At 39.5% G+C, this 13,969-nt stretch overlaps 1 protein-coding gene across 1 annotated transcript in view; it reads left to right on the forward strand.

The window, feature by feature from the left end:
- The window catches only part of EXT1 (exostosin glycosyltransferase 1), a 342,782-nt gene extending 337,915 nt beyond the window's left edge, over nt 1–4,867 (forward strand). The window contains exon 11 of the mRNA XM_027854022.1: nt 4,273–4,867. Coding sequence (XP_027709823.1) covers nt 4,273–4,458 — 186 coding nt within the window. The 3' untranslated portion in view covers nt 4,459–4,867. The remainder of the gene's footprint in view (nt 1–4,272) is intronic.
- The last annotated feature ends 9,102 nt before the right edge of the window (nt 4,868–13,969 follow it).

Below are 13,969 nucleotides of genomic sequence, written 5' to 3' on the forward strand. Positions count from 1 at the left end.
TAACAAGTTTTACTTAGGAAAGAAAACACAAACTACTTCAGATTCATCTAAATCATTCAATTAAAGTTTCTTAGGTTGGGTATTTAAGTAATAAATATGCACATGGAAATTTGATCATTTATCGATAGAAGAGACTTGTCCTAATTATTAGGAGACAAATGTAGAGCCTATGAGAACTATTATTTGTGTTTTGCACTAAGGAAACCAACTTAGTCTTCATACTCTTTCTTTGCTTTTTAAATCAGAGTTCTTGAAGCATGATTAATTCACAGACATCTTCTAATAAATTCATATTTAAATTCTGTATTTATTGAGCACTTAATATTTGTAAGTGAGGTGCTAGATTCTTTGCTGTGTCGATTCCTCTTCTCTCCAGAGGTAAACTGGCATTCACATTTTGAATAGCCCTCTTTTAAAGTGTGTTGACTCTTTGGCTGGTTTGTCAATGGCCCTAAATGACCCTCTGGAACTCAGTATGGCCTATCTAAGCAACTACGGGCAATTCTGCCAGGCTGTGAATGAGATGGTTTCTGAATAAAAGCCATATTGTTGTTACTTAGTTATTTTTCGGTCGTGTCTGACTCCTTGTGACCTCAGTTGGGGTTTTCTTGATTTATTGAAACTGGAATGTTTTGCCGTTTCCTTCTCCAGCTCATTTTACAGATCAGGAAACTGAATCGAGCAGGGTTAAGTGACTTGTCCAGGGTCACACAGCTAGGAAGTATCAGAGGACAGATTTGAACTCAGGAAGATGAGTCTCCCTACCTGCACTCTATCTACTGTGCCACCTATCTGTCCCCAAAGGCCATCACATAAGCATAAATCAATGCACACATCTGCCTGTTGACTTATTAGAACGATTTGAGTAATCCCATTAATTAGGCTTTCCTCAAATTCATTTTTTCAAGGAAACTTTATTTTCAAGAATCTGACCATGCCTTAAGTGAGGGCAGCATTATGGTAGAGTGCAGGATTGGCAAACAACAATAGAAAGGCTAGATTAAGCCTGCCACCTCTTTTTATGAAGCCTGTAAGTTAAGAATGGATTTTACATTTTTAAATAAAGTTTTATTATGATTAAAAATTTAATAACCATTCTTAACTCAAAGGTCATACAAAAACAGGCAACCCGTGAATGATAGTTTGCCAGCTGCTGGCATAGATTAATGAGCGCTGAATCTGGAACCAGAAGACTTGAGTTCAAATTTTGCCTCTGAATTTTACCACCTAGGTGACTTTGGCCAAATCCTTCAACTTTCCTGACCACGATGTCCTCATCTGTAAGTGAGGAGGTTGGCCTAGAGCGGGGGTGGGGAACCTGTGGCCTCAAGGCCGGACTGTACTTGAGGACCTAGAGGACCACATGTGGCCTCAAGGCCACAGCTTCCTCGCCCCTGGATTAGACAGCATCTGAGGCCCCTTCCAGCTCTCAGCTGTGAGCCTATGCCTAATTAGTGCTGTTCAGAATTTTGATGGCCAATTAAAGCTGTTTCCCCTCTACCTCTTTTTCAAGTACTACAAATACGTCAATCAACAAGAATTTTTAAATATTACATGGCAAGGAATAGGGATACAAAGAAAAGCAGAAATGGTTCCTCCCCTCAAGGATCCCACATTTAGTAAACCCCAAAAGAAATTGCTCTCCTCTCCTCTTCTCCATAGATACTTAGAAAGATAATTAATGAGGACAGCCATCCTTGCTACTCATCCAGGATCAATAATTCCCTATCCTGAGTGGGCAATGACTGTTTGCAAAGCTGGTTGTTTTTGGTAAAGATACCAGTGGGGCAGGGTAAGTGGAGTAAGGAATACAAAAATCTTTAGTTTCAAAAAGCAATGGTTTGAGTACAAGAGACCCTTAAAAAGAATTTGAAGTCTGCGGCCAATCTTGGTGGGGGAAAAAAGATAGTTAAAGGCAGCTCATTAGAGGAATTTAATAGATACCCCAAGCTTAATGAACATTCACTAAATCTGCCCATTAAACAAACTTAACATGTCTTCTCAACAGAGGGCATTTGCTGAAGGGGAAAGAAAGTTTTCTGATGGGACAGAATGTAAACCTTGAAGAAAATGTGTGGGCTTGGATGTTTGGGTTTGGATGCTTCTACCTCCCCTTGTGTCAGTATGGCAGTTTTCAAATGTTTTCCTACTTAATAAAAAACAAAAACAGCAAACGAATCTACCCCTTACTTTCCCTTCAGTCAGTTGGAGTAATAACAGATTGGTACTCAGTAGCCAAACTGGTGATTGGTTGGAGTAGGGGGGCCTCTGAGGTAACTTTTAACATCATCCTTATCATCATCATCATCATCACTACTGTTTAATTAACATTTTAAATTTTGCAAAGTGCTTTTACAGATGGTCTCCATTTTACAGATGGGAAAACTGAAGCTGAAGGGTTAAGTCACTTGCCCAAGGTTACATAGCCAATGAATGTCAGAGGAAAGATTCAAACTGAGATCTTCCAGACTCCATCTATTACACTACCTAACTTTCCTTTTAGATTCTGTGAACTATCTTTAAAAAGCTTTATAAGGACCCATTTGTACAAAAATATTTACAGCAGTTCTTTTTGTAGTGGCTAAGAATTGGAAATTAAAGGGATGCCTATCAATTGGGGAATGGATAAACAAGCTGTGTGATATGATTGTAATCGAATATTATTGTCCTACAAGGAATAACAAGCAGGATGATTTCAGAAATACCTGGAAAGATTTACACAAACTGATGCATAGTGAAGTGAATGGAACCAGGAGAACATTGTACACAGTAATAGCAATATTGTTCAATGAAAAATTGGGAATGACTTATCTATTCTCAACAATACTGTGATCCAAAACAGTCTCAAAGGACTAATGATGGAGAATATTATCTACCTCTATAGAAAGATCTGATATTTTTAATTGAATACAGACTGAAGCATGCTATTTTTCACTTTTTTTCTTTTATTTGACTCTTCTTGCACAAAATGACTAATATGGAAATGTTTTACATAATTGCATATGTATAACCTTTATCTGATTGCTTACCATCTCAAGGAGAGGAAAGGAGAATGAAAGGAAAGGGGGGGAGGGGGAAACAGATAGAATTTGGAACTCAGAACTTTAAGTAAAAATATTATAAAATTGGGGGAAAATGCTTTATAGCTTTTAGGCTTCAGTCGAGGTTGCAGACTGGCTGAAGTCAGAGTCCTTAAAAGTTCCATTTAACATTTTAACAACAACAAAAATCACTATACCTTATTTTGTTTTAAAAAAAAAAAAAGACAGAAATTTAGGAATGTGGTGACTCCAGAGTTTGGGATATGATTAGTAGCATTAACCTTCATTTTATAGCAAAACCACAAACATCAACAACAAAACCCAGAAGCTTTGAGAGGAGAACTCACCTCTTCCAGGCTATCAGACCATACCTTGCAAGAGGGAAATTAAATATTGTGGTTGTACTTCTTGCCTTTATATGCATTTTGTCTATGACTGGCACTTCGGATCTCAGGAATATCAGCTGCAGACATGAAAACTTGTGGAGTTAGCTCAGTCAAAAGCAAAGCCCTGGACACTCTGATTTAGTTATTTGACTATCGGCAAATTTCCTAATTCCTTCTGAAATAGTATGTGTAAAGCTCTTTGAAAACCTTAAAGCACTTATGTGAATGATAGGAATGAAGGGAAACTTTTTGAAAATTAAAGCTATCTAAAAGTAGGAAGGGCTCCTTCAGAATAGAGATGATCCCTCTCATTAGGAGTATTTGAGCAAAGGTTAGATGGTCACTTGTCAAGGTATGTTGTAGAAGGAATCCTTAAACAAGTGTAGGTTAGAATAGAGGGGCTCAAAGGTCCCGTCTAGCTCTGAAAGACTAACAGCTAAGTGGCATAGTGAATAGAGTTTTGGGCTTCGAGTCAGGAAGACCTGAGTTCAAATCCTGCCTGACATTCACTAGCTTTATGACTGAGCAAATCACTTAACCTCTAGGTGCCTCATTTTCCTTATCTGTAAAATAAAGCTGTCAGACTCAGTGGCCCCTCAGGTCCCCTGATTCACACTGAATTAGAGTTCTGGTGGGAAATCCAAGTTTGAATCCTGCCTTAGACATTTATTAGCTATGTGGCCCTGGGAAAGTCATTTAAACTCTACCAGCCTCAGTTTTCTCATCTGTAAATTGGAGAAATTATAATATGATATGATATGGTATAATAACTCAGTTTTTGATCAATGTAAAGTCTCTCAGTAAAATTACCCTCTCTCTCTCTCTCTCCTCTTCTTTTCCTCCAGACTTCTCGGGCTTCTCGTTGGGCTGATCCGGACCACTTTGCCCAGAGACAGAGCTGCATGAATACGTTTGCCAGCTGGTTTGGCTACATGCCGCTGAGCCATTCTCAGATGAGGCTCGACCCCGTCCTTTTTAAAGACCAGGTCTCCATCTTGAGGAAGAAATACCGAGACATTGAGCGACTTTGAGAAGGAGGTCCTGCCAAGTGGGGGGAGGGGAAGGGAGAAAGGACTGGGGTCAAGCTGCTCTCTCTTCCCAGTGCAGATCCGCTGACATGCGGAGCTAGACTGTGCCAACTAACAGAAAACACACACACACACACACACACACACACACACACACACACACACACACACTCAATCCAAAACAAAAACGAAAACAGACGAATAGAACTAAATGGCCAAGGGAGACTGACTCCCTGCTCCTGGGATTGATTGCACTGGACTGCAAACTCACCTCACAGGCTTCTGTGTCCCAAGACTAGGTTGTGTACAGTTTAATTATGGAACATTAAATAATTATTTTTGAAATGATTGCTATGCAGGTTTAAACTTTTTTAATGATCAAAACTATTAAAAATCAGAGTTCTTTCTTTAATCAAAATTGTGTTGGTCGTGAATATTTCCAGGCTGCTGTTTTATTTTGTCTGCAAACTTCACTCCCATTAGTTATGCTATTTTCTTTGCAGAATTAAAAGCTCAGACACCGCAGAAAACAAAACAAACACTATACTCAGAGTAAAAAGAAAAACATCCAGATGACTGCTGAGTACAAGGAAGAAAAATACTAAACAATAAATTTTGCTTACGAAAATGTGTATTCGTAGGTTGGATTTTCAAATTAATATTCACTTATTTCTCCAAAATATCAATGTTTGAAGGTGGGAGTATGGCAACTTTCAATAAATCAGCCATAACCAAGACGTCCATAGTGTCTCAAATAAGAAAATAATATAAGCTTGACTAACAACAGCAAAACACCGTGGAAATATGAATATTATGTTTACATAAAGAGCCACACATGCAGCATATGAAATAATGCAGGAATAACTTAAACCCAACAGAAATGAGTTGTCTTCAAATGGAGTAAGTTAGATTCAATGATGAGTGGCTGACCTGTGCGTGATGGTGGCAGACAATGGCTATGATTGGGGACCTCGTTGGAGCAAGTTTCTGAGGGCAGCCAAGAGGAGGAGAGGAAGTCTTTCTACAAAAGAAGCTCCATGGTGAATGAGAAAATCTTCAGGTTTCAGAAATTCTTCCTTTCAAGAGAGGAGGATTCCAAAAGTCTTGCACCATTTTTAACAATGGCAATACCAATGACAGTGGGCATGTCACCCCTGGTAGGACCCCATTCCTATTTCTTCTGTGTCTTAAAGACACTGTATGTGGCTTTATTTTATTTTATTTTTTTTTAATCTCCCAAGAAGTGATTCATGCTCTTCTGAAGTTGGTGGAGTGTTAAAACAAAAGAATTTTTGTAGCTGCGAACACTTCCTTATGCTACTTTTTACTGTAGCTTTTGTGGGAGAAAAAGAGTTCTCCATGATTCCATCTGAATAGATGGAGACTTAAGTTTTCAAGCATTTAATTTCTTGAGTTTGAAGGATGAAAAGGTAGTCACAATGGGGAACAGCATTATCTAGTTCCTCCAAATAAGCGTATTTTAGAAAGGAGTCATCTGATAAGCTATTGAATAAACAATAAACACTCTGGTTATACAGGGTATTCCCCCCCCCCCCCCCCCCCCCCCGTCCCCTGCCCCTTAGCCCTCTTGCATTTTTATGGGAGCTCTTTCCAGTTTTGGTTTAGAAGAAAATTCCCTCATGGAGGTATGTGGAAATCACTTAGAAAGTCTGGTTTAAATCAGCCAAAGCTGTAAAAATCTAGCCATCCTCAACTCATTCCTCTTTGCTAAACACTTGGGAGAGAAAAGAAAGCCTAGAGCTGGTAGAGATTTCTAGTCTAACTCTCTAATCTGCAGAGGAAGACACAGCCCAGAGAGGACCAGTGATAAGCCCAGGGCCTCACATTTGCAGCATAGTTCAGATTAGGATGTGGGTCTCCCTCGTTGACATTGGAAAGTCATTTCATTTTTTCAGGCCTCAGTTTCTTCATCTGTAAAATGGAGGGGGATGGACTAAATGACCTCTTGGGTCCCTTCCAGCTTTACACTTGTGACTTCCAGGTTCAGTCGTCTCTCCACTTCATTGCTGGCACGTGAAAGTCATAGAGATAGATATAATTTGGCCTGTAAGAGAAGAGACTTGAGGGTTAATTCCTTTAAATTTCATACAATCACAGATCTATAGCTGGATAGGAATTTCAAAGCCACCTAATCAAATGTCATTTTTCAGAAGAAGAAACAGTCTCAGTGGCCTGCCCATGGTCACAAGGCTCCTAAAGTTCTTCCAGCTCTGCCTTCCTCCACCTGCTCTGTGACTCACAGGAGGTCACTAAGCCTCTCTTTATCTGCTTGGGGTCATTATGCCCTGTATCTGTGCAGGATGAGACTTTAATCACTGTATATTTATGTTTCCAACAAAAAATGGTTCATAGCTATAAACTTGGAGTCAGGAACATCTGAGTTCTAATCCTACTTCAGACACAACTAGCCTTGTGTGACTCTGGACAAGTTGCTTCACCCCTCTCTGCCCATTTCCTCATCTGAAAATGAAGCAGTTGAATTTGTTTTAGGGCCTGCCCATCAGCCCTAACTCTTAGCTCTTAAAGCAATTTCTTCATCCAAGCCATCTAGAGTCATCATTTTCTTGCCACTTGAGCTACAGGTCTCAAGGACTGCTATGTCAATTAAGTATAACAATCATTATCCCTCCAACAGTTTTCTTTGGCCTTTGTCAAATTGTGTATGAATTGGTTTCCAGTTTCTGTTTTCCCCTCACACTACCCTTCCTTCCCCATCTAAATTCAGTGTGTTCCTACAGGCCTGAGCCAGCTTGGATCCATTTATGTGGCCTTTCAGGCTTTCAAAGCCACAGCCCTGACATGTGAGTTGTTCAGGGATTTGGATTACCTACCACAACGCTAATGGGAGGGATGAAGTCTTTAAAAGTACATTCTATGGGCAAGACAATAATTACAAATCAGAATAGATTTCCCACATGTTGTTTTAAAATAATTTTATTGATATATTTTGTTTTTACCCTATCTTTATTTCCTATTACATTCCTGCCCCTGCTGGCTCCCAGAGAGCCATCCCTTATAATGAAGTATGAAGAAAGGAAGAAAGGAAATTCTGCAAAATTAAAGATCAAAAAAGGCTGATGTTATTTGTGTGCAGTCTTCCACACCCAGGGTTCCCTGCTTCCTGGAAAGGAGCAGGGAGGGTGAGTCTGGAGAGAAGTGTGGGTCTCTGGGGCCAAACTTGGTCAATCAAGTCCCACAGATTTCAGATTCAGTTGTTTTATAGTTATTCTTCTTTCCACTTAACATTGTTGTAGCCATGGATATTTTTCCCCTGATTTTGCTTACTTCACTGTGCATCAGTTCATATAAGTCGGAGTCATGACTGTTATTTCTTACAGCAGAGTTATGTTTCATTACATTGATGTTTAGTCAGTCCCCAGTTAGAGGGCATTTACTTTATTTCTTGTTATTTGCTACCACAAAAAATGCTACTTTAAATATTTGGGAGTATATAGGTCCCTTCTTTTCATTATTGACCTCTGTGGGGAATTTGCCTAGCAGCCTCAATGTGCTTTTTTTTTCCCCCAAACACCTTAAGATTACTAGTGGTTTGAATACTGCATCTGCCTGTAAGTGAGTAAATCTTTTTGGAGAAACAACGAAAAATGTTTGTTCTTCCATGTGGATGAAATCATATGAACACTGGCCAGCTGCTAATAGGCCACTTTCCTCTTCGATCCCTATGGAGGGGGATAAAGGAAGAGAAGAGGAAAATGTCAACCTCAACTGAGATTCCATTAGAAAAGTGTTGTTTTTCATTACAACACTTTTCTAAAGCATAACCATTGTTGTAGAAGGTGTAGGGATTTATCTTTTAGCCACATTTGACAGTAACCAATGGTCCGTCTGTGGACCTGTGTATGTTGAGTTAGTCACTGGTCAGCATTGAAGAATTATGTGGCAATTAGGTTCTGTACTTTGCTTGATACTTCTTGAGGAGACCTAGAACTGATGATTCTTAAAGGTTACTAGTTAGGTGATCCTACCTTTGCATATGAAGGACACTTAAGAATTGGGATTTGGATTTGCCAGGAGCCTGTGGAACCCTCTGTGCTGGAGTCTTAGGTATGCATCTTAATTTTCTACTGCTACAAATGATTATCTAAGAAAGATCAATCCTTATTGCCTCCTTCACTCTTCCTTTGAAAAAAAAAATTTAACTCTTGTTTTCGTTAAGCAAAAATAAGGCTATATTAGCCTTGATTTTGTAGATACTTGAATGCCTGATGACTTGAAAGAATATTAAGCATTTGGCCTTTAGTAAAGGTTACTGAACCTTAAATTAATTGAGGGGTGTGATGAATGAATATGAATAGATCTATACACTATTAAAAAATGAGCCATCTGGGTTTTTTTTCTTAAGAACTGATGAAATTTTAATCCAACCTACTTAGAAGGTAGATGAGAGTAGGGAGGTGGAGAGAACACTGCTAAGTTAGAATTTGAATGAGACCATTGCTGGACAAGACTGAGTTACTGATGCGGTCAAGAGGCAGACTTCCCAGAGCTGACCATTGCTTGGTGTTTGCTCCAATTCCAGGTCCCTGCGGGTTGCCTACCCACTGAAGTGTGACTCACTTTCCTCCCATTAAAAAAATCTAATTATTATTATGATTTCTTTTCCCCCAAGTAAAAATGTTTCTGTTTTGTCATGGTTGTGTTATTAGCATGCAGCTGCTGCACTGGTGGTATAGCTTGTTTAGAAAACCTGTGGAATGACATCTATTCAGGTGACTTTGCAGCTCCTGAGGTAGGCTTAACAAAGGCCATGTTCTTTCACAGCTGATTCCCTTTCTTTAAGCTTGTTCAATAGGAAAAAAGTTATTTTCAGTTCAATGTTTAATGGATATATTGAGCTCTATTGACTGCAGGGATTGGTGGGCGTGTGAGCTCAGATGTGGTGTGGAACTTGAATGAACAGGGGATGGATTATTCACATACTCTAAGATTCCCCATTTGAATAAAAGGGTGGGGGCGAACTGTGAATCATAGCTTGAAAGCACGGAGACTTTGAGAACTGGTAAGAATGTTAGAAGGCATCTAGTCAAACCCCCTCATTTTACAAATGAAGAAACTGAGACTCAAGGAAATGAAGCGATTTAGCCACAGTTACATACTTAATTAGTTGCAGAGCCTGGGTGGCTGATCCATGATCCTATGGAATTCCAGGACAAGATCTTAGGTCTCCAGGCTACCAGTCTAGTGTCCCTTCCATGCTATCTATGTCCTGCTACCTTTAAGTCACAATATTCTCCCATCAATTCATTGTTCTTTTTTTTTTTTTTTTTTTTTGGCTAGGCAATGGCATTAAGTGATTTGCCCAGGGTCACTCTGCTAGTGTCAAATGTCTGAGGCCGGATTTGAACTAAAGTCCTCTTGACTCCAGGTCCGGTACTCTATCCACTTCACTACCCAGCTACCCCCTTCTTCCATCAATTCAGCAATGATGGCAAAATGCTTTGGAAAATATACCACCTCCTATGGGAAACCTCTCCTGATCTATCTAGAACTAAATGCTCTCTCTTGACATTTACTACCTGTACAACCTTGGACAGTTAGGTGACACAATGGATTGGGCACCAGGCTTGAAGTCAGGAAGACCCGAGTTCAACTCCAACCTCAGACACTTACTAGCTGTCTGATTGTGGGCAAGTCAATTAACATTGTTTGCCTCAGTTCCTCAACTATAAAATGAGATGGAGAGGGAAATGGCAAATCCCTCCAATATCTTTGCCAAGAAAATCCCAAATGGAGTCATAGAGAGTTGAACACAGCTGAAACAATTCAACAACAACAACAGGAAAACATGACCTTGGACAAATCACTTAACCTGTTTGGGGCTAAGTTTCCTCACCTATAAGAAAGGATTGTACTACTAGGTCAACTCTAAGGTTCTTTACCACTCTGGGTTTGTGATTTTATGTTTTCTCATCAAATTTTCATGTATATACTTATCAACTAACATTTTGTATTCCCTCACCTCCACTAGAATAAGAACTGGTAAAGGTAGAGAGACTTTTCAGTTCCTTGTGATACCCCTTGCACCTAGTAGAGGCAGCTAGGTTGCACAGTGGGTAGGGTATAGCACTGGACCTGGAATCAGGAACACTTAAGTTCAAATCTGGCCTTACTTACTTACTAGCTGTGCCATGTTGGGCAAGTCACAACTTCTGTTTGGCTCAGTTTCCCCAACAGCAAAATGGGGATGACAATAGCATCTACCTCTTTTGGTTGTGAGAATGAAATAAGATATTTGTAGAGGTCTTAGCACAGTGCTGTTGCACATAGTAGGCCCATCATAAATGCTTATTCCCTAAAGTACCAGACCTGGAGTCAGAAAGACAAGTTCAAATCTAGCCTCAGACACTTAATGGCTGTATGACTTGACTTCTTTCAGCCTGTTTCCTCCTCTGTAAAGTGGAGATAATAATAGCACCTATCTTCCAGAATTGTTGTGAGAATAAAATGAGATGTTTGTAAAGTACTTGACAAATCTTGTCACTATGTACATACATACATACATAGTAGTAGTAGTAGTAGTGGTAACAGTAGTAGTCTCACCAGTGGCGCCAAGAAATTGTAGCATGTACAGCAGCTACATCCTGGTAAAACTGTCTCTGCAAAAAGGCTAAACCAGGTTGAGGGTAGCTGACAGGCTTCAAACCAATTGATGAGTTAGGAGGATGTCTACCGCAAGCACAGGAAGACATCCCCTGGGGGAATGGGTAGATCAGAACGATTTGTTCCAATGGTCATGAAGGTAGCTTAAGCAGGTGCTGTGGAGCGCTTAGAGCTTGGTCAGACATTGAAGACACCAAAGTCATCCGCTGCATCCCAGACCATTGCCAGTCTTTTTAACTTTTGTCTTGCCACTGAACTCTGATTACTCCTGAAGAAAGTGAGGCTGCTGACTGTGCAACTCTGCCTCACTTAAACCCAATTCACGTGTAAATCAAGACATCCCCTGTGATGACATTGGTTTTCCTCATAACGAAGGATGACAACGATAGCAGTTGTATCATTCTTTGCATTGACTGAGCCTTGAATAGAAACTCATTGGAATGGATAGAAAAATTGCTACTGACATCATCTTGGGACTGAAAACATCTTTAAAAATGTTTCCTTTCCTAAACCAAAGGATTTCATCTGTAACCATGTGTTTTACAGACTGGTCTCTACATTTGTCAAACTCTACAGATTCTTGTATCTGGCTCAGCCAACTCTGAGAGAAAGACAGCAATGTCAACCTGGAAGACTGAATCTTTAGTTAGCAATGCCTCATACTTCTCTGAAGCCCAGTCAAGCTGATCTTCCTTTGTTTTCCTTGTTATCTGAATGATTCCCAAGCTTGCTGTGGAACCAAGTTTGTTGTTTGTCCCTGAAGTTGGTGCCCATCCATCTTCATGAGAGATCCTTCTTGATTTGTGTTAGTACTTTACTCTGAAATTGTGCTGTTAATGGATTTGGTCACATTCCTTTATGATCTTCCTTTACTTTTAGAAAAATTTGTTAGTGTATTTGTTGAGGAGGAAAAGAAAGGGACTAAAAAAGGGAGTCCTTATATCATAGATTTAGAACCGGGAGAAATAGCAACCTGAAGGTCATTTAATTTCACTCTCTCATTTTACAGATGAAGAAATTGAGAACTAGGGACATTAGGTGACTTACCCAAGATCACAAAGGCAGTAAATGACAGAGGCAAAATTTGAATCTGGGTTTTCTGCCTGCAAAGTGAGGACTTTTTCTGAAGTACCATGCTGCCTCCCTGATGATAAGCTGTAAGGAAAAAATAAACCTAAGCACATTTAATTTTGCATGAGATATAGATTTAGGACATAATTTTCTTTTTTTTCATGGTGGGAACCACAGAAGCAGAATCTTGTGATAGTCCCTTAACCTCATTGGGCCTTGGTTTCCTCTTCTGTAACATAAAGAGATAAGACTTAATGGCTGCTGAGGTCCCTTTTACCACGAGATTCTCTGATCACATAACCAAGTTTTTAAAGTTATCTTAGAATTACCACATCTTCACCCTTTGTATTTCTCTATTCATTAGTATGTTAATGATGTCATATAGTTACATTTTAAAATGTCAGAGAGAGAGAGAGAGAGAAAGAGGGGGGGGGAGAGAGAGAGAAAAAGAGAGAGAGAGAAAGAGAGAGAGAGAGAAAGAGAAAGACAGAAAAAGAGAGAGAGAGAGGGAGAAAGAGAGAGAGAGAGAAGGAGAGAAAGAGAAAGAGTGAGAGAGAGAGAGAGAGAAAGAGAGAGAGAGAGAGAGAGAGAGAGAGAGGTAGAGGATCTTCAAAACCATAGGACTCAGTACGCTCTATTAACCTACATCACTAAATATGTGGCTTCACCAACAAGTATGGGGTGTTTTAGAATGTTGCCAAAGTCATTTTCTTCAGATTTAGTTTAGAAAAATTGTTAACAAATAGTGTGACTTTTCATCTGTGTGGATTTTGTTCCACTTTTATTATTGCCTATAGAAATGTAGACAGAAAAACCACCCATTTCCAAATGAGGATCCTGTTTTCAGGGGTATTTTGGTACGCTGTGGAAGGGTTCCAGTGGGAAGGGGAGATGAGAGTGCGGACACACAATGGTAGTCGAGCACTTGTCAGTCTAACACCTTCAGAGGAAAAGCTTTGATGCATGCCAGCAACAACTGTCTTCTACTCCAATTGCAGCTGGTATCACTGGAGCTTGGCCCGTGAAAATGATGGTAATGTGCCCAATTCATGATGTTCTTCCACATCACTCCTCAGAAACATTGTGGAAGAAACCATTTCTAAAGCAACTGGATTTTGACAACTGTAAAGTTGGCCCCTTTGGTTTGAAGTAGCCATACTTGTTCATGAATAGTAGGAATGCCGACAGGTCATCAAAAGGTGTTTGTTAGACCTATATTTCTCAAAGTAATTTCTACATTAACCTTTGATATTATGAGCATTTATGTTAAAAACCTATCTAAGCCTCAGTTTCTTAATTTCCTGTAAAATGAAGGATTTGGACCAGATGACTTCCAGTCTTTCCCATCTCTAAAGCTATGATCTTCTGCTGCTAATAACATTTGAGGCTTTTGTACAAGGTGCCCTGAAAGTCTTAATAGCTTTTATAAGCTTTACTAGCTTATAACTAATAAGTCAGTTAATAGCTTTTATAAGGTAGTTTAAATTAATAAGCAGTAATATTCCAAAACTGAACTAAGACTTTTGGGACACCATGTATTAATGATGGGTTTGGAGGTTTTATGTGTTCAAGAATGTAAGCTCCCTTGAGAGCAGGGATTATTTCAATTTTTTTTTTTTGTTACAGAGTCTGACACATAGGAAGTTCTTAATTAATGTTTGTTGAATTGTTTAATGCATTCCAATGGGTCAAAAGCCAAAGTGGGTATTAGGATTCTTCTTAGAAATTAGGCTGGCATAGTGGATAGAGCACTTGACTTGGAGTTAGGAAGATTTTGGTTTGAATTCTATTTCAGACACTT

Source organism: Vombatus ursinus, unplaced genomic scaffold, assembly GCF_900497805.2.
Source record: "Vombatus ursinus unplaced genomic scaffold, bare-nosed wombat genome assembly UNPS02010284.1, whole genome shotgun sequence".
In the NCBI taxonomy this organism is placed as follows: domain Eukaryota; kingdom Metazoa; phylum Chordata; class Mammalia; order Diprotodontia; family Vombatidae; genus Vombatus; species Vombatus ursinus.